The sequence below is a fragment of the Malaclemys terrapin genome, chromosome 6 (genome assembly GCF_027887155.1).
Source record: "Malaclemys terrapin pileata isolate rMalTer1 chromosome 6, rMalTer1.hap1, whole genome shotgun sequence".
In the NCBI taxonomy this organism is placed as follows: Eukaryota; Metazoa; Chordata; order Testudines; family Emydidae; genus Malaclemys; species Malaclemys terrapin.
The window spans coordinates 58071562-58094321 of NC_071510.1; the positions used below are offsets into that span (position 1 = coordinate 58071562).

General features: G+C 39.3%; 1 protein-coding gene across 1 annotated transcript; it reads right to left on the reverse strand.

Moving 5' to 3' along the window:
* Positions 1–1790: 1790 nt before the first annotated feature.
* LOC128839795 (zinc finger protein 474-like) lies at positions 1791–22213 on the reverse strand. The gene is made up of 4 exons (XM_054033073.1): positions 22129–22213; positions 19572–20525; positions 12834–13014; positions 1791–6644 (listed from the first exon to the last, which is right to left on the reverse strand). The coding sequence occupies exons 2-4, from the start codon at positions 20289–20291 to the stop codon at positions 6493–6495; spliced, it is 1053 nt and encodes a 350-aa protein (XP_053889048.1). The 5' UTR covers positions 20292–20525; positions 22129–22213; the 3' UTR covers positions 1791–6492.
* Positions 22214–22760: the final 547 nt, after the last annotated feature.

The window sequence follows — 22760 nt, forward strand, 5'->3', positions numbered from 1 at the left end:
TCAAACCATGCTGTTTTTTTTTTTTAAATATCACTTGCACTTGTCAGCATTTGGTTTCAGGTTGGCTAGATCTACCTCACTGTTAATTTACCCAGTAGATTGCTTGCAGTATTTTAAACTTAAACCTCAAATATCATTAAACTCATTTACCTTAAAATGTGCTTTTCATTAAGATTTAAGTGAAATCATTTTTAGACTCACTTCTGAGGAGTATTATTAGCAGCATACGTTGCTAAAAGCTGAAGATGGGACATGATACAGCAGAGAGTTCACTGAAAAATGCTGTTTTCCTACTCCCTTGCAATATTCATTACTGTAAGAGATCATATAATGTTGAATATTTTGATTTCCTCTGAAGTAACTCAGGCCTTGTCTACATTGGGATTTCTAGCCACTGGTATAGCTACACCAGTGCAAAGTCCTAGAACAGATCATGTGCTGCACTGGTGTAAACCATGATTTGTTCCAATGAAGCTCATCCTGTTTCCAACTGGAGTAATCTGCACTAATGCAAATCTCAGTTGACACCAGTGCAGTACATCCATACTAGGTGTTTGCACAAAACGCAGCTACATTGGTGTGGATTCACCTGGGGCAAACATCCACGAACTGACAAGACCTGTTGAAAGACAGTGCATTTCAAAGTCTCTGTTATGTCGTGCGTGTTACACTTGACAATGCTTTAGATTTCAACATTTAGAAGGTTTGGGGATTAGTAAGAAATGGCTGAATATTTACATGATTTTGACCTTCAAATGTCAAAGGTGTTGTAATAATGGTGAATTAACTCTTCTAAGGAAATATTTTGTGGAAACAGGAAACAGGTGAAATTAAATTTAAACTAGATTTAGTAAGGGTGGGGAGATTTTTCATTTACTGTGCCTTTTGACAAGAAATGGCATTTTTTCAAAAATGAAAATTTGAAGGGAAAATTTTTCTTTTTTTCACAAATTTCCAAATTTTAGAGAAAATGAAAAGAGGAGAGAAATTTTTGGGATTTCTGAAACTTACTACCAACAATTTTTTTTTGGGGGGGGGGGAGATTGGTTTTTTTCCCATTTAGTCTCCCCTCATCCTCTTTTTCTTTTTATCATTTCACAAATAAAAAAGAGATCAAAAAAAAAAAAAAAAAAAAAAAAGGAAGAGAAAAATGAAGAAAAAAAGAGAAAACCCTAAAACAACCTCCCCCAAGCTAAAATGTTCACTTTCTTGTGGTGTGTGGATCTGGTGTGTGTGTGTTTGGCTTTGTTTTTTTAAAAAAAAAAAAACAGAAAAATTCAAAAACTTTTATGAAAAACTTTGAAAAAATGTAAAAAATATAAAAAGTGTGAAACATACCTTTGTTTAATGGACTCTATAGTCTGCTTCTGCTTCAGTGCGTCTTAAGTATGTGTACTGTAAGGGTTCAGGATTAGGCCAAAGGCTATAGGAAGTGTAATTTCTACATTGTGCCCAGTTTATTTCTGGGCTATGAGGTTTAAATCAAGCTTACAATGAAATTATCTAACATTGTATAATAAACATTTGGACTCTTTCCATCACTTACACAAGGATTATCAGAGGGAATAGTTTGTGTATAAAATAAAAAGACAAAAGAAAGCTACAAACATGTCTATAAAATTTATTAACAAATACATGATTTAGCAACTTTTTATATATAAAAATAAACAATTTTTGCAGCTAAAATGTTTACTAGCAAAAAGGTTTAAAATGAAATAATTTTGCAAAACATTTATGTATATATATATATATATATATATATATATATATATATATATATATATGTGTGTGTGTGTGTGTGTGTTTTTTCCGCTTACATGAACAAAATCAATTATTGCACTGCCACATTTTCTCCTTCATAGGCATTTGTCATAAACATTCATTCATTAATAAAGTTGAGTAGGTAGTGAAGGAGTCACACCTTGGATTGTTTTGATCACTTCCAATGTGCTTTGCCACTAACATTTGAGAAAGCTGGAGATCTTTCGCAGATAAAATTCTCATGGCTATTAATATATTAATATAATGTGTCACTCTGAAGCTAGACACAAACATTTTACACATATTATTCATGTGCAATTGATTTTTTCCCCCTGTTAGGCCAAATCTTGAAGTCCTTACCCAGTTTTTAATAATTCCACAGGAAATGGAGGTTTTGCCTGAGTAAGGACTTTGGGAGTCCCTTCCTGGAGTCAAGAATTTCATTGCCTTCAATGACCATTAGGCTCCAACTCTGGATCTATATCTTTTATAACAATGACTTTGTTTAAAGGAGGACATTCATTCTCTTAGCATGTTCTGAACCTTGCATGAGGATCAGTAATATTTTAGCTTGTGTTCTGACTTTTTATAACCCTTGCCTAGGTATGTTTTTAGTTGCTATCAGCACAGTCATTGCAAACTAAATGGACTTTCTTTGTCTCTTTTAAGTGCAGGAAAACATTTTTCAGATCTTTAGAACAATTATGTGTTGGGTCAGCAGAAACATAGGATTGAAGTGGGACCCACTATAAGACAACTGAATGTGTGATAAGAAAAAGTGATAAGTAGCCAAAGAACAGTAAACAATGCTAAAAAGCAAAGAAAGTTAACTGCTTTGCTTTTTTGTTTCCTGTTTCCCCTTCTGAAAGAAGGTTAAAGGAGGAATGCCAAATAAATATGGAAAATGCTGGACAGATCACAGCTTAGTTCTGCTGAAAATGAATTAAATTGTGAAATGAATTGATGGTATCAATGCAGAACTCACTGGGCAAATGTTGACATAAAAGTCGCCACTGCACTTGGCACAAGTCTAGTATTCTGGCTGGCAGAGAGGCCAGTGACAAAGGCTGGAGATCAAGCTATCCTCTTCAGCATCACTTTTGAGGCAGATTGCTGGGATTGATTGTGTGAAGAACCTGCCATGCTATTGCCTCTGCTGTACCTCATATATGGATAAACAGAGGGCTGTAGTCTCCAGCATGGCACAAACACACACATACAGACACACTCACAAAACCATCACCAAAAATGATCAAAAGATCCATTGCATTCCTCACCCATGATCCTATTAGATGCTCCCAGTTTCTGGGGAATGGTTCCTTCCCCATCCAGGCCTTTTTATCTACTTTCCCCCAAGGGGCCCACATCCTTGTGCTGGTTGAAGAGGACTAGTCCTAGAACTAGCTGGTGGTACTCCTTTTTCCATCTACCTCAGGGATGGTGTTAGAGAGTGATGTGATATGGAGTGTCTGCTCTCCACCCAGAGCCCAGGTGTGTGATACCTCCATAGTGCTCCCATCTTGTTGGTACAAAAGCTTAGACTTTGATCTCAGGTCCCTTAGGTGTGAGAACCATTGTGCTGCCACTGCACTATCAGGCTACCAGCTCCCTTTACATTTTCAATCTCACAAACATAAATATATAAAGCAAGCGCTGCTATATTAACAGGAGTTACTTCACTTTGTACTGTGAAGCTCTAATTAAACTCTAACTTTCCATTTCAATAGCACAACAGCTTTCAAACTCATGGCCCCAAAGTTTGGCAGGCCTGGCAGACTTGCCAGAAAGCCCACACACACCTGCAGTGGCATAAAGCAGAAGTTTGCCAGCCCTAATCTGACTCCCCCCAAAGCCTGCATAGCAGTCACTCTTCAGGTTGCTGTGACAGGAACCTTGTAGAGGGAAATTTTGTGGTAAAGCTCAGGAGTCCAAAGACATGATCCACACAAGTATGCGTGAACACCCCATGTGCACAGCCCTTCAAACAGCTCAGCTCTACTCTTGGGATACACAGTTTGGGGAAATGAGTAGGTGGATGTAGGGAGAGCTTTACATGAAGCTGGTGTCAGTCATTATGGGTAACATTTGCAAAATAGCACATTACTTAGGCTCAGGAGTCCCATTTGCAAAAGTAAATTAGGCAATAAGGAGCCTAAATCCCATTGACAGTTGATCTTAGATTCTACCTCATATTTAGTTTTCAATGTCAGCAAATGAATTGATTACCTTAAGGGTCCTTGGTCCCTTTAAAAACCATTTCTGCTCTTGAAATTGAGCTGGAATGAAGCTTGATGGCCCAGTTCCTCAGCTGCAGTAAAGCATTGCTTACCATATCTGAGGAGGAGGGCCACAAAGGTCATTTTAAGCCACCGTTGCCAATTCCTCCAATCCTGATGCCATTTTGCACTGGGCCAGTCCCCAGAATAAAAGAGAGTAGCTTTCAGGCTGCCAACAGACTCTGGGGGTGGATCTAGCAGCAACAAATGGCTAGTGCATGGGAACAACCTGGCCAAGCCCTCTTTCCCCTTGCTACACCCCCTCCACCAGTCCCAGGGAAAAGAGGTGAAGTAGCTCTAATGCCACCCAAGAATTCTGTACAATGCAATGAAGATATTGAAGGGGCTGGATCTGTTGGGTTTATCGAGCTTTGCATTGCAAAGCAGGAACTGGTCCATTGATTTCAGGAAATACATAACAAGAGAAAATAAAATTCCCCTCCTGGAGATGAAAGGGCTGCTGAGGTGCTTGACTGTTTGGGAAATTATTTTCAGCAAAGAATGCCGATATCTGTCCCAATTTGAATTAAGTTTGTGTTGGGGCTCGGGCAGGGGCATTCCCTTAACAGCTGAACAATGATGCTATTTCTTGTTTTGCTTACATGGCAAATTGTGCAGACTGATAGCTTGGGGGGAGGGGGGGAAGTAGTTGAAGCCCATCTGTCATTCCAGAGTACATAAAGATATCCAGTTCCTTATATCTGATTTTTATAAATGCAACAATAAGTGCAAATACTCTAGGAATAGTCACATTTGTCACAGGATGCATACAACCAGCTTAATGGCATTAAAACTGAAGGTGAAAACTTATAGGTGATCCAGTTTCTTTCAGCAGTTCAGGAAGTTCTTATGATTGCTTAACAACATGTATTGGATTTTGTCATACATTTCACAGTAACCTCCCTGGCCACTTAATAAAACACTTTAGAGTAAGGTACAAAAAAGTGCTCTCTGCTGCAATTCTATTAGAGTATATATTACTTCCTTCACATGTTTAACCCTTTCACTGGTGCTCTTTGACTCTGACTCTGCTCTGGGACACAATAGCGTTCTTTGAAATGTTGGAATAAAAAACCATCTCTAGTGCTGCCCCATACAACACACATCCCCATGTCTTGTGCTAGCACTTTGATCCTGAACCATTGAAGTCAATGGGAGTTTTACCTTTGATTGCAATGAACAGGATAAAGCCCCTAGTACAGACCTCCTAGTGCTTACCAGTATGGTTTAGGATGGGGCCAAACACACCCACACCCACATACCCACCCCATGGTAGCTTGTGCTGACCAGCCTCCCCCTTTGCACCTACCAGCACTTTGTCACCTGATTATGGATGCCTCCTCCATCGTTGCAATGGATGGGGAAAGTAGGTGCCTGTGGTTTTAGGGTCTGATCCAAATTCCATTGAAGTCAATGGATGTCTCTCTCATTGACAGGGAAGTGTACTTTGGGCCAGGTGCTTAAACTTAGGCCAGCTTAAGCAGGCTAAATAGCTTAGTCTTACAGTGTGATTTAAAATTATGGTTCTATGGTAGGTAACAAAAAAGTTCTGTGTTTTTTATGTTTTAATGGAGAGATGGCTTAAGTCAGCACAGTATACCCGTGTCCTTAGGAGCCATGCAAACTGTACAACTCCAAGGTGCCGGAACTGCTGCAGGCTGATTTATTGATTATTCCTGGTGAAAGAGCAATCTGCTACCAAGGAAACAGGAAAACTCAGGAAGAGGGAGTGACGGAAGTGCTGGTATGAAGGGAGACTATTGTGCTCTGCTAAGCTTTATGCTCAGCCTACACTTGGCTCCTCTAGCTGCTCCCCCACACACACCCACTAGGACTATTAAACCATGTGACTCACCCTACATCTGACTCCCCTCCACAAGATACAGGTAGGAAGCTTGATAGTTCAAGTCAGAGCTTAAAAATTGAGGATATTAAACCCAAGAAGTAAATTACATGGGAGTGGGGCAGGGAGCCACAGCCCAGCTACCATCACTGAGTACTGCAGGATATTCTCCCCTCGTCATTATTTGAGACAGGGAGTTCTCTGCTATTTATAGATGATGTATTTGGGTGCTTCTCTTCTGATTGCTGGGGTATTTTGCTCTGGAGTGAACGGTAATCCCCCAGAATAGCACAGGCTCAGGAGGGCACAAAGGTGGCTTAAAGGCACCTTACTGGCACCCCTGAACTGTGAGCTCTGTGCTGCATCTCTCAGAGCACAGAAATGATGAGAGATGTCTTCCATTTCTATAATGATGTGCTAAAAAAAAATCACTATATTTGGCCTACATTATAGTGGCTACTGTTGTTTTTACCTAGGAGATGATCTGAACATGTTTCCACATCACTGTGATTTTACAGAGCCCCTGAGCTATGCCTTTTATTTCCAAGCAGGATTTTATTCCTTTAATGCTTTGGCTGGAAGGTGTGTGTTGGGGGGGGGGGGCGGTGTGCTTTACTTTGCTGGTTTCGGTTTACAGGACCGCTGGTGGACAATCAGTCTGTCTGGCAGGAAAGTACGCTCACAAATATCACATGGAACTAACTGGCTCTGGGCACTGTTCCAGGCAGCCTCATTTAGAGCATCGAGATCATAGAAACCTTTGGCTGGAAAATTAAAAAAGAAAGTATTAGTTTTCATTCTGGAGAACCATATTCAACTCTTTATGGAAAATATTTTCAGGAAATACCTGTTGACTGAGCCGTTTAGTTTTAACCAAATCGTATTGCTTTTGCAAAAAAAATGTCCTGCTTATAGTCCCAGGGGTTGAATAAAGTTAACTACAAACTCAATCATTCCGTATTGTATTAAAGCAAGGAGAAAACATTGCCCTATGTGTGATGGTATGAATTCTTAACTAATTATTAACATCTTTGCATGCATGTTATTATCAGCAAGTTTCGCTTTCTTGGCCTTATTTCAAGTTCTGCTTAATGAGTCTATTATCTGACCAAGGGGATGGGAGGAAATTTATGTTGGGTATGTCCCATCTGTGCTAGTCTGAGCAAAGGGTCCAATTCTTCTCCAATTTAAGTCAATAAGAGTACTGCCATTGACTTGAATAGGAGTGAGATTAGCCCAAAACCTCTTATGGACAAATCCTGCAGTTTTTACTCAGGCAAAACACCCACTGAGGTCATTGAGACTGGTTCTGCAGTCCTTTCCTAAACACGTCATATTTTGTTCAACTTTTACTCACAATTATTTCAGTGGGAGTTTACCTGCATTAAGACTATAGGATCAGGCTCTAAAGAGCTAGCTGGAGTGTATTTCAGCTACATAATTTATATCATAAAACCTTGTTTTCTTACAATAAATTATTGTTTTAAACACATTTCCAAGCAGAACAGCTAGGTTGTTTAACCAATGCTTTAGTCTCAGCAACTGCATCTAGATCCCATTTGAAGGGCACGAGGAAAAAAATAATCTGGCTAGATTTGAAATGTATGAGTTTTAACCTGACCAGAAGGTATACAATACTACAGATGGTGGCTATAAGGAATTAAATAAATTTTGTCTTCAAACTGCAAGCACAAGTCTATTTAAAAAAGGTCCCATGCATTTTTAAAATATTCCATGGTTTCTGTCACTGGCACGATATGGATCTCTTTGTAGGGCCCAGGCAGTTTTAATATGATTCATATCCAACAGTTCACATAACCACAATAAGCCTTAGATCTCTTAATATGCCTGTTCCTAATGTTCTTTTCGTTAGATGAGCAACCGACTGATGTTTCTTTCTTTGGCTGAGGCAAATACCCCTTTCATTTGCAGGAAATGAATGTGTATTTTCTGTACTTTGGAAAGTTTATTGAATAAAGAGAGAGAGAGAGAGAAAAGGAAAGGAGGTGACTTTCTCCCTACAGGCATTTGTTGCATTCAGAAAACAAAAAAACTGCAATCAGTCCAGTGGTTCTCTCCAGTCACACTTATTTAAAAAAAAATAATGTAAACATAAAAAGCTTTTTGTAAACAGATCTCATTTCTGTACCTCTCTTGGTTTAGAGCACTGCTTGTTCCATTCCTCCAAAAGGCTACACCCCTCCTCCATTTATAAAACTGTGAGACACGTGGGGTGTGTGTGTGTGTGTGTAGTTTGGGGGTAGTTAGCATTTCCTGGATGATTGGAATCATCTTAGCAAAAAAAGAACAAAAGAAAGATTATTTTCTTGGGGACAGGAGAGTGGGAAGCACATAGGTTGAATAACACTGAGCAAAAACTATCAGACACTTAGGACCATATTGTGGAAACTATCAAGTACCTCCTTGGGAACTGTGGGTACACAGCACCTCACAGTAGGCACTCAACACCCTGTAGGAATGAGGCAATGTGTAGATTCATAGATCAGCACAGCAGGATGTGCCTATTTCTTTAAGAGTAGATACCTTCTTTTCCTCCCACTTCCCCAAGATAACTAGTGGCTCAGAACGCTGCTGTTCCACAAAACCTTGAAGTAGCCCTTTTTTACCCAGCCATGCCCTCCTCTGTCAGATCTAGTCCTCTATCTTTTTCCTCTCATTTTTACTCTCAGTATGTAGTAATAAAAGTGATGATCATAAAAGAGCTAATGAAATGAAAATGCCTTCTCAGAGTATGTCTTCACTGCAGGATTATCTTGGGTAATCAGCACTCAGGTTAGCCTAACCTGGCGGAGCAGCCATACTGCAAAACAATACTCAAATTACTGTGTCCTCACTGTTGCTTCACTCACCTGTATCCATTGCTGAGACTCCTGGGAGCATATCCCATGGTTCTTTGTGCAGAGCCACTCTACAGGGGAAAATGTGGGAAGACACTGGAGGGCTATCAGCACTTGAATGAGTTAGCCTACACCCTCACTGCAAACTGGGTGGGTCACCAGCCTGAGTGAAAACAGAACCCTGGCTGTAACCCACACCCCAAACTTGCCAGCAAACCCAGACTGAAAGCATCACTAAACATGGGAAAGAGGGTTTTAATGTGTGGACAGGAGGGAGGCTTACAGGCAACACTCATAACAGCTGGAGCTAACCCTGCTGTGAAGACATATGCACCGAGTAAATGTAAGGGTCCAAACCTGCAAGGTACTGGGAGCTGCCAATTCTCATTGATCTGAGGAGGGGAAGTGAGGAAACTCAGCACCTTGCAGAATCAGGCCCAAAATTACAATCATTGAATAAGTGAGAGGAAATGAATGTTTATTTTATATCACATACAGTATTTTCCACTGTAGTTAGGCTTCCATATGTCACAGTGGGAAATGTATTTGTATTAAGTGTGACAAAGTTCCTCCTCTATCTTGGTGGGTCCTGTGCTTATTGGCCAATTTTCTTGCCTCAGAGATTCACGATGTGGGTTGACCCAGAGACCTTCCCCTCTGGGAGGGCCCACAGTCTAGGTCAATTGGGAGGTTTGGGGGGAAACCCATGCCTGTCCTCTACTCCAGGGTCCAGCCCAGGGCCCCATGGACTGCAGCTGTCTAAAGTGCCTCCTGTAACAGCTACAACTCCCTGGGCTACTTCCCCATGGCCTCCTCCAAACACCTTCCTTATTCTCACCACAGGACCTTCCTCCTGGAGGCTGATAATGCTTGTGCTCCACAGTCCTCCAGCAGCACACCCACACCCTCTTGCTCCCAGCACCTCACACTCCCACCACAAACTGGGGTGAGCTCCTTTTTAAAACCCAGGTGCCCTGATTAGCCTGCCTTAATTGATTCTAGCAGCTTCTTCTTAATTGGCTCCAGGTGTCCTAATTAGCCTGCCTGTCTTAACTGGTTCTAGCAGGTTCCTGATTACTCTAGTGCAGCCCCTGCTCTGGTCACTCAGGGAACAGAAAACTACTCATCCAGTGACCAGTATATTTGCCCTCTACCAGACTCCTGTACCCCACTGGTCTGGGTCTGTCACATAAGCTATTAGGGTTTAGAGACAGTAGAAAGACCATAGCAAGTGTCTTGTTGCATAACGTAATATAATATATATATTTAATGAAGAGCAATTTGCTGTACTGTAGTGTATACAGTAGCTGCTTTTAAAATGTCAACATGTGCTAGTAGTTACTACATCGTTAGCATTGGTATTTCTACTAGGGTAGGGTTAAAACTCTGGTATCTCAGATGCCATTGTGTGGTTACCATTGGCAAATGTTGGCCATTTAAAAAGAAACTAACATTATAGGTGTAAAAGCTGGCTGAGGTATCAGTCCCCAAGTTACTCTTGCCTGAAGATATTTTGTTCTAATGAATGCATATGTCAGTGTGACACTAAGCACCTCATGTATTCACACCCTACATACTGTTGTAATATTCTTTGTACAAAATATGCCTTGTGAGGTATCATTTGAAAACTTATATCTGACTGATCTTTAATATTCCTGTGTGATGTATGTACCCAGTGGGTATTAAAAGATATGGATATATGCTAGAATTATGACCAAAGAGTGTTTAAACCAGGTCTGTCAGGAAGAGTTGTTAAATAGGTCTAACTTAAACGAAGGAAGGTGTGTTTACCCCAATTTACATACAAGCAGTAAATGTCAAGACAGCAGGGGGAAAAGATGTCAGGAAACAGAACAATTTGCATTTCAGCAAACACAAGCCAGGGAAGAAAGAGCACAAAGCTCCTTCACCCCCAGACTATTTGCTGCCTTCCTTACAAGCTTGAATAAATTTTACTTTGAGGGGTAACCCTCAGAAGAATTCATTTAAAAGGTTTACGTGTCTATAAAGACAGGGTCTGAACCTCAAGTGATAAGCAATTGCATCAACTGATTTTATACAATATTATTGTATTAAAAAAGTGTATAGAGCGAGGTCTTTTCTCAAAGCTAATGACACCCTGGTGATTAATATCATTGTGAAATGCCTGTATTAACACTATATAAGGAATTATTAAGATTCATTGATACTATGTTTTAAAGTCTGTGGCCAAACAGGGAGAAACAGATTCCCTCCCAGACAGGAGAGAAGGCAGCTATTTACCTGTCTCCTATGTAAATTAAGCATGTTGGAATCAAAACAACAGAAGACTGTGATGCAGTGTGCTCCTCAGGTAACTGAAGGGAGTAACATAGGTCAGATGGGCCAATTCAGCTGCAAACTGGGGGACTTTTAGGCTGAGAGGAAAGCCCTAATCAAGGGAAATTCATCTGTTCAGGACAGGTGGAGCTTCTATAAAGATCAGGGAGCTGGTAGCAGAAAGGAGGCTGCAGGGAGGAGGGCTGTAGAGACCCAAAATCAACCTTAAGGACATATTAGAGAAGTATTGAAATGATAAACAGAGCCATTCTTGTAGGCAGTTATCAAAGCCATGTTAAAGTAGACTAAATTATTTGAAATGTAAACCCGTATTGTTAGAGAATTAGAAGAAGATGCTAATTGTATTTGTCTGTGTTTACTTTTATCTTGTTAGATGTTAACAATGTAACCATATTAGCTTGTGGATGATAAACGTCTGTTCCTGTTACTATATTCTATGGATTCAGAGATCAAATGGGAATATTAATATTTAGATGAAAATTGTGGTGTAATAATATCATTGTCTTTATGTCTCTTCAAATTTGTAGTAAAACTACCTATGAATTTCTTAAATGGTTAATAACCTTATGCTAATAAATGCATCTATTTACTGGTCTGTGTATAGTAAATAGAGATTTACTTCAAAGCAATGATGTGCATTACCTATTCTTCATTCAAGGAATGCCCACTGTGTTATCTGCTGTCAAAAGGCTATCATAGCCTGCTAGAGGACTATAAAAGAACTAGGGGCTGATCCTTGCCATCTCAGATCTGCTTAAACTTTGGCAGGGGAAGTTCAAGCCACAAGACTGAGGTCTCCTGATACTCTGAACTGTCCCTGCAAATTCTTATGGAAGAATTTGAACATTTATACATGGACTGCCTATTATTAAACTGATTCTGGAAGAAGTTTTTGCAAATCAGCAGCTCACCACTTTTGCTATGACCTAAGAACTTTATTGATATCTGTATGTATAATGATCTTTTAACCACAGTAATGCTTTCTTTTCTTTTTAAATAAATCTTAGATTAGTTAATAAAAATTGGCCGTAAGAGTGTATTTGGGTAAAATCTGAAATATTCATTGAACTGGTGGGTAATGTGTCTGATCTCTTAGGATTGGTAGAACTTTATATATGGTTAATAAGATTTTAAGTAATCCACACCATACTTGACCTGGCTGTCTGGGTGGGAGCCAAAGGCTGGATTGCTTATTGGGAACTGGATTTTAGTTTCTTGGTAACCAGTAAGGTATTACAGAAACTGTTTTGTGACTGGCTTGGTGAATCTAATTATAAGATTAAACCACCAGTTTGGGGGATTTGCCCCATTCTTTGAAGTTCACTCAGATTGAGCATTCTCAGTGTGGCCTCTCCAGCGACCACAGTCACACCCTGACTGGTCTGGATTGCACTCTGAACCCAGTAATAGTCGTACTTGCATATTGTTCTTGGATGAGCTGTCCTGCTTGAAAATGTGCCTTCCTATGGTGCAGAAAGTAGCCAAAAGTAATCCCAGTGAAGGGCTTAGTTATGAAGATTGCAAATGACTGGTTTTAGACTCAAAAGTGATTGACATATAAAGGGTCATTTCTTGAGAGGCACAGAGCACCTTTAACTGACACTGATTTGGCAAAAGAAAAAATAGGATGCTTTAAACAAGCTAAACTCTATCATGAGTAGATAGTTTCATATGAATGAAGACAAAATTACATGTAAAACATTTAGCTCTCTTTAAACCTATTTTTTTTTTCCAGCTTACAACCTTCCAGTTCCTCTTGTTTGGTCGGTAGCTTACCTCCTAAGGATCTGACTTCTGGCTTTTTAGGTTCAGGTCTTCGTAAATGTTTGGGTAGCATGTCATTCTCATTATGCCATTTTTTCAGACATTGTGGTTCATGGATGCCAATAGATTTAGTTCCAAACTCACGGCCACATATGTAACAAACAACAGTGGGTGGCCGCCTGATCACTGGTGGCTGCAAACAACAATTGCAGTAAAGAAACATTATTGTTTTCAGAATTCATTTTAGACAGTAGTGATGTTAATGGAAAATGATCATTTTAAGGAACTGATCCAAAGCTCACGAAAATCAATAGGAGTCTTTTTCTTGACTTCAGTGGGCTTTGGTTCAGGCCCTAAACCCATAAAGGTCCCTCCTTTATTAAATGGCCATTTGAATCGGTGCTCCAGACTCTGGGCTGAAAATTCATGGAGGTCATTTCATTACTCTTCAACTAGTTAGATTTAAAGCCTTCTACTCCTACTGTCATAGTCATGTCCATGGCAGTGGATCAGCATACTAAATAAAAAATTATAGTTTAAGCATGTGATCAAGCAGAAAAAGAGTAGTTTGATTCAGGAGAAAATAATTATTTAAAATAAGATACCTCCAATGATATTGGGGGAGAACACAAAAGTGACATCATCAAAGCAAATAGCTTTCTCTGTAAAAATGTTTCCCTAGGGGAGAGGGGTAACCTTTTATGTCAGATCTACCACACTTTCATTCTGAAGTGACTGACTGTCATTACCATTGGATAGACACAAGGGGGGGCGAGATAATATCTCTTATTTGACTAACTTCTGATGGTGGAAGGCACAAGCTTTCATACTACACAGAGCTACAACGCTACAAAAAGTTGCCATCGAATTGCTGCTTAGTGGCTTACATGGGAACGAGTTAGTAGTCTCAGTCCTGTGCCAGCCACGTCACAAAAAGACATCCACATCACAAAACTCACTGTTGCAGTTGGCACTCTTTCTGGCACTCTCAGCAGAAAGGCTAGAGACTGAATAAGCATATCTAACCAAGCCCTGGAAATTGTCCCTCCAGATCATAGCTGGAGGAGCGTAGGGAAGTCTGATAAAAGCTGTATTTGTTCTGTAGCCAGAAGTCTAGCACTTGGACTTTGTTCAGATGCTAAAAACTCACTTTAAAAAAAAGGTAAGAAAAAAATGGCTCCTTATTGTAATTTTCAACAGCATGCAAATATTTTTCTAAAGAAAATGAAGATCAGAGAGAAACATCAGAACTGAATTAGATCACCTTCAGGTTGGAACGATACCCGTCCTGAACCCATGCTACATGTTACATTCTCTCCCACCTCCACAGATACATGTACCAGAGCTAACTAAAATACAAAATGTGAAAGAGAATTCTCCTTGCTGTTTGTAATAAGAGATGATTGTTAAACTATGGAATCTTTGGGATGGTGAGTTTCTTTGGGATTTTTAAAACCACTGGTATTTAACATTCATTTCTATTCCTCCTTAAATTGTCCTGCCCAAATGTCACATCTGGAATGATCGTTGTTTGGAAGTAAATTATTTTTGGAAATCATCAGATCCCAGTTCAAGGAATTTTCCAACCCAGACTATTCATAGGACAGTGACTAAATAGTCTGCTACGTACTGTTCATGGTTTTGTTTTTCACTTGTAAAAAGAGTGATCACATTAATGCCCAGTGTCATGAGGAACTATGTCCTTATAAAAATAGCTACAAATACCTGACAAAGTCATTAAGACTCTTTTCTTGTAGGTGTCCTTTTTTACATGGTTATGACCATTTATTGTCTTCACTACCATGAATACAAGTATTAAACTCAAAGGCTATATATTTTCAACAATGAACAAAATATGTCATTTCTTTTTCCAAGCCTGTTTTGTAGAACATGGTACTTACCTTAGAGGTATATTTTTGGTTTGTTATGGTGCGTTCAATTTGACTGGGTCGCAAACTTCCCTAAAGAGCATAATAATTTTTCATCTAGTAGTAGAAGAGTCAAAAGTTCCCACTCACCAAATTATCTACCTAACTGAATGACAGGGGACCAGAATTCTGACCAGTGCTGCTCACATGTGAACAATGGAGAAGTAGAAAAGATTAATAGCACAATCAGGCGCCTAGAAAGTAGACTTTTTTTCACCCATCCCAACCTGTCTGACACTTAAGGACATTAGCGTAAGGGATGGAAGTCTCAAGTATGAATCTTACTAGTAACATAAAGATTGTCTCTTTGTCACAGGCTGTCATAATGACCTCAGTGGGGGACTGGCCGTATTGACTGGAATGGTGTAGTACAGAAGCCAGAACTGACCCCTATATTTATCTAGTTAAGTGTAGTAACAAAAAGGTAATTCTTTTGACACTGTAGATAAATGCATATGTAACTGCATGGGAATTATCTGAGTTTTCCATTTTATTCCAAAACTGCTACCTTTTTAAAACTCAGAAGTAAAGTGCACAGTACTTATATAGAGAGGAGAGAGGGGAACCTCCATACTCACCATGATATTTCTTAATGAAACTCATTCAAATCTTTTATTGTCCATTTTTATCTATCCTTTTGTATTTCCTCATATTTTTGTGAATTACCTTCTAACAAAAAGTGTCCAAATTGGCTCCTGCTGAAATTAATGGAGAGTTTGTCATTTACTTCAATGAGAGCAGGAGCAGGCCCATGTTGTTTGGCAATACATTCTATTTGAAAAAGTTCTAATTCTATGAACTGGTTACACAGTTTTGTGCAAGATCAAGTGAATGGTGTAAAATTTTTGATGGAGTACCAGACTGATTCTGTATTAATATGTACAGTAATGCAGAAGAGAGAGGTGGCTAACATTTTTATTTTGTCAGTAAAACATTACAGTAGGGAATAAACAGCAGATGGCAGCACCAGATGCTAGACATACAGCTGGTAGGATTTTAGGATTAAAGTTATCACCATCTGTTGCCAAAGAAAGCGGAAAAAGAACATTTATAGCACTTAATTAATATCAATCTGCATAGTAAGTAGCAACCATTTTTTTCTGTGAAAGAGTAGTGCATTCTCTGTTGTACCGGACTGGATTTAAAGAATATAATTATGTGCCTTATTAATAACATTTAATGTATCACTATATAATCCAAATAGGATCCAAGAAGAAGAATTTCAGAACTGATTTAATCCCTGAAAGTCAATTAGGCATAGGCTATTGTTTGGTTTATATACAGTCAGACCCAATTAATGCAAATGAGTCCATAGTTTCCATTAAAATCCATACTTTGGATTAAAAAACAACTTTGAACTAACAAATCAGTAATATACCAATTAGCTTTCTCTACAGCTGGACAAAAGATTTGGCAGAGGATTAGAAGAAAATCAGAGCTAGCGTAAAAACAGAGGGCCAGATCCTTTGCTTCCCCATGGTTGCTTTATGCTGCTTTGGTCACACATAGGAGCCCAAGAGGTGCTTTAATGATACCAACTGGTTCAGGATTTCCCAGTGTGGCGAAATCCCCAGGTGATGCAGAGTTTGTATAACTGTCCCTACCTCACCCTCTGATCCAACTCCCTGCACAGGGGGGCTTGGCAAGGGAAGGTGTGTGGCAGGACATCCCTTCATTTCAGTGATACTCAGTTGTAATGGCTCCTTTAGACCACTGGCAACAGGGACAAATTAGAGCAGCCATGAGATTCCTCTGGCTAGTGCTAGCCCGGAATTGGGGTATGCAAGTTTATGTACTTTGGAGTATTGATGGTCTCTGTGCTGATTATAAATGTTAATGTAAAGGTTGGCAGAGAGGCTCTCTTAATATATATATTTTACTAAATATTCATAAAAGGACCTGATTCAGCAAAACACTTGATTTTACGCATGTGCTTAATTGATTTGCTGATTCTGGACCAAAGAAGTTTGGATAAACATAACATGGACTGCCCAGGATTATTTTCCCCACCAAGAAGTCCTCTATTAATTTCTTTTGATCCTTCTCCTGTCCCTCAATGGACATGCCCTGAGGCAACATTTCCTCAGGTGAACAGGGCTGGAAAGCAGCCTTTTCTACTTTGCATTAACTAGGTATGACCGCATGTTGTACTTTCCAAACTTCTCCTGCCACCAGCCCAGCACTTTCCCTCTATGCAGCAAAGCTGTTTGCTATTACTTAATTAGCCATTATTTATTTTTAACATAATATTAACATATTAGTAAATCGTTGTGTAGCTGGCAAAGTGAACAAGAGTTACAAGTATTTGCTGGAAAAATACAGTGAAAACTGGACAAGATGACTAAAAATTAAGCTCAACAGATGGTCTATTTCTTGTGTGGTCTTTATGCTACTCAGAGGATTGAGATGATGTTCCCATTATAATTCTCTCTCTCTTTCCACTCCCATCTCTGCTTTTAAAGTTCAGGTCTACATAGAAGAGAGGTTCTGTAAATGTAAAAACACAGTGTGTGGTTCCTTGTCTATGAAGAATTCCCATACTAGATACATTCAATTTACCAGTGAAGAGATTTCTTTTCTAGTGGCCAGCACTGCAAACTCAGCCTCAGACCTGAAAATCAAGCTGGTTTCTTTGCTTCTTGTGCATCATCACTAATATTATTACACTGTCAGTCAGACCTGTACAGCCCACATCAATGTCAGTGGAATGAACAGGTGTAACTGACTAGAACGCAGTAAACAAAGTAATGATGCACAAGAAAGATTAAAATCCAATTCCCATCATCTTGGCTACACTACTGTGCAGTATTAAGAGGAGTAAAAAGCAGTAATAACTTATTTTTGCCAATCAAGTCAACATATGTGACTGAATGTACACACATCTGTTGAGTAAGAGGATAACATTTTTACAAAGTGACTTTTTCCATAGAATCTGTTCTCTACATCACTATAATTATGGACTTCTTTTCTTTTAATTTTTTAAAAATATTTTTATCTTAATTAATTTTTCTTCTTCAGTAAACATGAAATTATATGCAAAGAGTAACTAACTCATATGCATTATAATAGTATTTCATTGTACAATTACACTATATTACATAATGATACAAGTTTTTGGTTGATAATACAATGTAACAATACAAGGTTAATGTATTTTTTTCTACAACCATAGATACTCATATATATAGCATTTTGCATTACTTCATACATCCTATGCCATGTGAACATGTGCTGAAGAACCCTACTATCTATTCCCCATTGTCTATCTATCTTATGTACTTATATAGCTCCTAATACTGTAGTATCTGAGTGACTTACAATCTTTAATGTATTTGTCCTCACAACACCCCTGTGAGGTAGGGAAGTACTATTATAGCCCCCTCCCCAGACACATTTTTTTAAACAGATGGGAAACTGGGACACAGAGATACTAAGGCCCAAATTTATGAAGGTATTTAGGCATTGCCCCACTCAGCACTGCAAGGCCTAAGTCCCATTTTCAAAGGTGACTAAAATGGGACTTAGGCACTGCAATGCTGATTAGAGCAACACTTAAATATTTCTAAAAATCTGAGCCTAAGTGACTTACTTGGTCTTGTAGGAAATCTGTGACAGAATAAGGATGTGAATATGGGTCTCCTGAATGCTAGACTAATGCGGTAACCAGTGGACCATGCACATTTTCTTTTTACAGTAGTGTGACTCCACTGAAAGCAAATGAAGTTGGATGCTCAGCACTTTTGAAAACAGGGGCAGCTCCAGGCACCAATGCACCAAGCGCGTGTCTGGGGCAGCAAGCCGCGGGGGGCGGCCTGCTGGTCGCCGTGAGGGCGGAAGTCAAGCTGCCTTTGGCGGCATGCCTGCGGGATGTCCGCCAGTCCCGTGGCTTTGGCGGCAATTTGGCGGCGGGTACGCTGAAGGCGTGGGACTGGCGGACCTCCCACAGGCATGCTGGCAAGTCCGCATTACCAGCTGAAGGCTGCCTCACTGCCGTGCTTGGGGCGGCAAAATACATAGAGTCGCCCCTGTTTGAAAACCAGGCCATTCATTTAGGCACCTACTTATGGATCTAGATACTTAACTGTAGGCATTTTTTTTTAAATTTCAGCCAAAATAAAGTACCATTCCAAAGTTGGTACAGAAACAAAAAAATATAGGCTCTATTTGGTTAATGTTCATGTAGCTTCTTGCATATAAATTGGAGCGAGAATTGGTCCCATTAATCTTGGCTCCTTCATCAAATTCAGTAGAAAAACTGCAGTCTGTTTACTTATTTTTCATTGTATTCTGAGTTGCTGGCTTTGAACATGCAAAACCCAATGATTTTATCCATGGTTAAGTCTAACGTTTAAAAAATGTAAATCTCTGGAATGATTAAAGTACAAAGAAACATTAGGGCTCGTGTTAATTAAATACAAACATCTGATGTCTGTTAAAACATACTAGAAAATGCAAAGCCTGCTTAAGCAGCTCGACATAATCTCTTAATGACCTATAGTGCATAATGGCCTCTTCTGGAGATACATCTCCCACAGGAACATGGAAAATGAGAACCCAAATATCTCCTTTCAACAAGAAAGATCAAAGAAACAGGGATAAATAGGATTAGAATATTTTATGCCTTCCCTTCTGAACATATTATTCCCCGCCTTACTCCACCCTTGCTTATCTGGGAAGAATTTGCATGGAGCAAAATGACGCCTTTGAAAGAAGTAGGCCTTAAAATTTAAGATCTGATGAAAGTTCATTCATCTCTAGTGTCTGGGGTATCTATAGCAAAACAATCACGTCTCTTTCATAGGTCATATGTATAATAATTTACCTTATCTGATATGGCTGCTGCAGCCCCACGTGTTTGTTGAACTTTTCTAGATTGATCAGTACGTGCTGCAGATACAAGGCCAGAGCTAGGGCCTTTAACAGATTTAGGGGGGTTAGAGCTTGAAGGGCCCAGGCCACCATCCTTTGGTCTGCAACTCCTTTGGTGCACAGGGAGACGATCAGGAAGAAAAGTGCGACCACAGTTTTCACAGGGTAAGAGCTGAGCTTGAGCACTCTGATAAGCAGCCTCATTTGCAGCCTTAATATCATAGGTGCCACCAGTAAGGGACTGAGGTTTAGCAGGTTCTGCTCTTCTGAGATGCTTTGGTAATTTGTCATTTTCAATATGCCACTTCTCCAAGCATTTGGGTTCATGTATGGCAAGAGATTGTGACCCAAATTCTCTGCCACAGATATAGCACACCCTAAAGCCAGGTCTCTTTGATGGAATGACTGGCCGATTCAACTGACTCTGAGACATGCTTGCAGTGTTTGACCGTTTTGATATTATTACAGTGCCTGGTCTCCTTTTCTCAGGGCTTGCTTTTACTATGGAATCTAAACTCACTATTTCTGGCAAAACTGTGGGAAGATCTGACACACTGGATGTTGCAATCTGTTTTGAAGGCAGAATGGTAGAGATATTAGCAGGGACCTTTCCAGCACTTGGCAGAGTTTTATTATGCTTGCTCAAACTCTTTTTCTTTACAGTTGTTTCCATGAAGAATACAATGTTCCAGGAATGTTCTCTCTACTTTACTTGAGATTGCCTTTTTTCAATGTGATGCTCATTTTTGTTGACTTTGCTTCGCAGGTTAGAAGTTACTAGAGTGTACGGGAGCTGCATCGAGTTGAGGCATATTTGCAACAATCAGGTTGTGATGTTTCAGTGGCAGGAGTTTGTGGGGGGTTTTTATTGCAGTTTTTTTGTTTTGCCTTTTTGCTTTGTTTTATCCTGAAACAAATTATATAAGAAGAAATTAATAAACACTATCTCTTGTTAAAGGTTAGCAACCAGGGGTAAAGTAGACTCCATTTACCTTACCATAATGCTATACTTTCATGTCCCATACAAATAAGCAAGGCCATCTAAGATGGTCGATTCACAACGTCATCTGCTAAATTATTTTATTATATAAATCTGAAACTCAAAACTGTAAACTTGCAGGGTGCAAAGCCATGAGAAGCAAAATATGGATAAAAGGTTTGTATGAACCTGGGTGAATCAAAACTGCTGAGCTTCATACAACTATAAACATAACGCAGAATTTGTTACTTTCGTTCCTGACCAAAATGATACTTCATGAAATTTCCCAGTGCTAGTGCACGAACTTCGTCAGCAGTGTCCACCCTTCATTAACCCATAACCCTGCAGATAGCTCTCTGTAGGTCTACGGATGAGTGTGGGATGGGTGGGCAGTCCAGGGAAACATACATCATGTCCTCTCTCTTCCATTCTGTGTGATTTTAAAAAGCTCTAACTCATTGCTAAATTGCTTTTCTTTTCCTTGAAGCACAGCTCCGCTGGAACCCAGTGGCAGATAATAGAGAGAGACCATTGGACCCCCAGAATCAAAGCAGAGGCACAAAAGCTCTGTGCAGAAGGCCTTTGCTTCCTATGGAAATCTGCCTTCCCTTCCCCAAAGAAACATGGAGGTAACTGCACAGGATTCCCCTTATAGAATTTTCCTTCCCTGGAGTTCCTTGTGGGAGGAGCAATCTGCCCCTCACTTGTTTTCCTCAGAGGCACAAGTTTTTGCCTCCCCTGTTTTCATCTTTATGCCCCTCTTAAAATAATAATACTTTGCATATCTACAGCACCTATAATTATAGAATCAAAAAGCGCTTTACACGTATTAGTTAATATTCACAACATTCTTGTGCTCCAGAGAAGTATTAGTCTTATTTTGTAGAGGAAGAATTGAGGAATAGAGCACTAAATTCAGAAGTGGCGTAAGTGGGTGCACTCCACTAACCTAACTGTTTACAGTGGGTCTGTGTTTAACCCTTGTCTAGGCCACACAGCAAGAGACAGTAGATGAGGTGAGAACAGAACAGAAATCTCCTATTTCACAACCCACTTACCCTGTTGGGCAGTTTGGTCATGAAAGATTACTATGCTTTCCCAATTTTACTAAAGGAACAACAATACTATCAATGACATTTAAGTTTGATAAACAAAAACTTTAGACAACCTGTGTCTGAAACTATATATAACAGTGCAAGGTCAAAGTCTCCTCTCACTTATACTAGTCTAAACCTGAAGTAAATCTATGGTAGGCAGTGGAGTTATATTGATGTAAAATAAGTAAGTAAGAGGAGAATCAGGCCCCTGCCACCCAAAAGGAACATTAAATATACTGAAAAATTTGACCTGTTATAAAACCAGTTTTGCAGTAAAAAACCCACTCTATCTTTGAAGTTAACCATGGTAGAAATATTATGTGCCTCATCTCAAGAAAATACAGGAAATATTGACCATTCCATCTGATCTAAGATTTGTATTTTGATCATTTTTGCATATGTAACATATAAACTAACGTCTTGCTGTAAATTACTTTTTATCTCCATGACATCCTTCCAAGCATTTCTGATTTAGTGTTGACTGAAAGACAAATTCATGGCCACAGATGTAACAAATTTGAAAATCCAGACAGCATTCTGGCCGACGAAGATGATTCTGCATGAAAGAAAAGAATACAAGACATGTAACTGACAGACTAGATAAAACCATTAATATGAATTTTTGAACTACATGTATTTCTTGAATTGAACTTTAAATTCACCATGCAACTGGGAAATTAAATTAGCAATAAAGTTTGGATCATAACACTTCCTTGGAGAAAGCAACAAAACAAACTGTACATCTTTTGATACAAGATATTACTCTGTAATTTTAGCAAGGGTTTCTGGGAACAACTAAATAAAAAATAAACACACAACCATACATTTTATTCATTTTGGATTAATTTTATACAATGATTGGCTACCAATAAAAATACAGATTCCTGCTGGAACTGTACTTTTTCAGCTTATGACACTCCTTGAGCTCAATTTTCAAACTTGGTTTCATGAAAGTGAAAATTTCAGTGAAACTTTGTGGAAATGGAACCTTAATGACAAAAATAAATCTTTATTAATGTCTACGCCTGTTAGCACAGCACAGTTGTGGGAGTGGGAGCTGGATTCT

What these genes read in the sequence shown, in the direction of transcription:
- LOC128839795 (XM_054033073.1), bottom strand. Translation starts at nt 20,291, where the DNA reads ATGGAAACAACTGTAAAGAAAAAGAGTTTGAGCAAGCATAATAAAACT. An exon ending in CAGCAGCCATATCAGATAAG is followed by an intron (nt 13,015 to 19,571) that starts GTAAATTATTAT and finishes TGTTGTTTGCAG; the next exon opens with CCACCAGTGATCAGGCGGCC. An exon ending in AGAAGTCAGATCCTTAGGAG is followed by an intron (nt 6,645 to 12,833) that starts GTAAGCTACCGA and finishes TTAATTTTCCAG; the next exon opens with CCAAAGGTTTCTATGATCTC.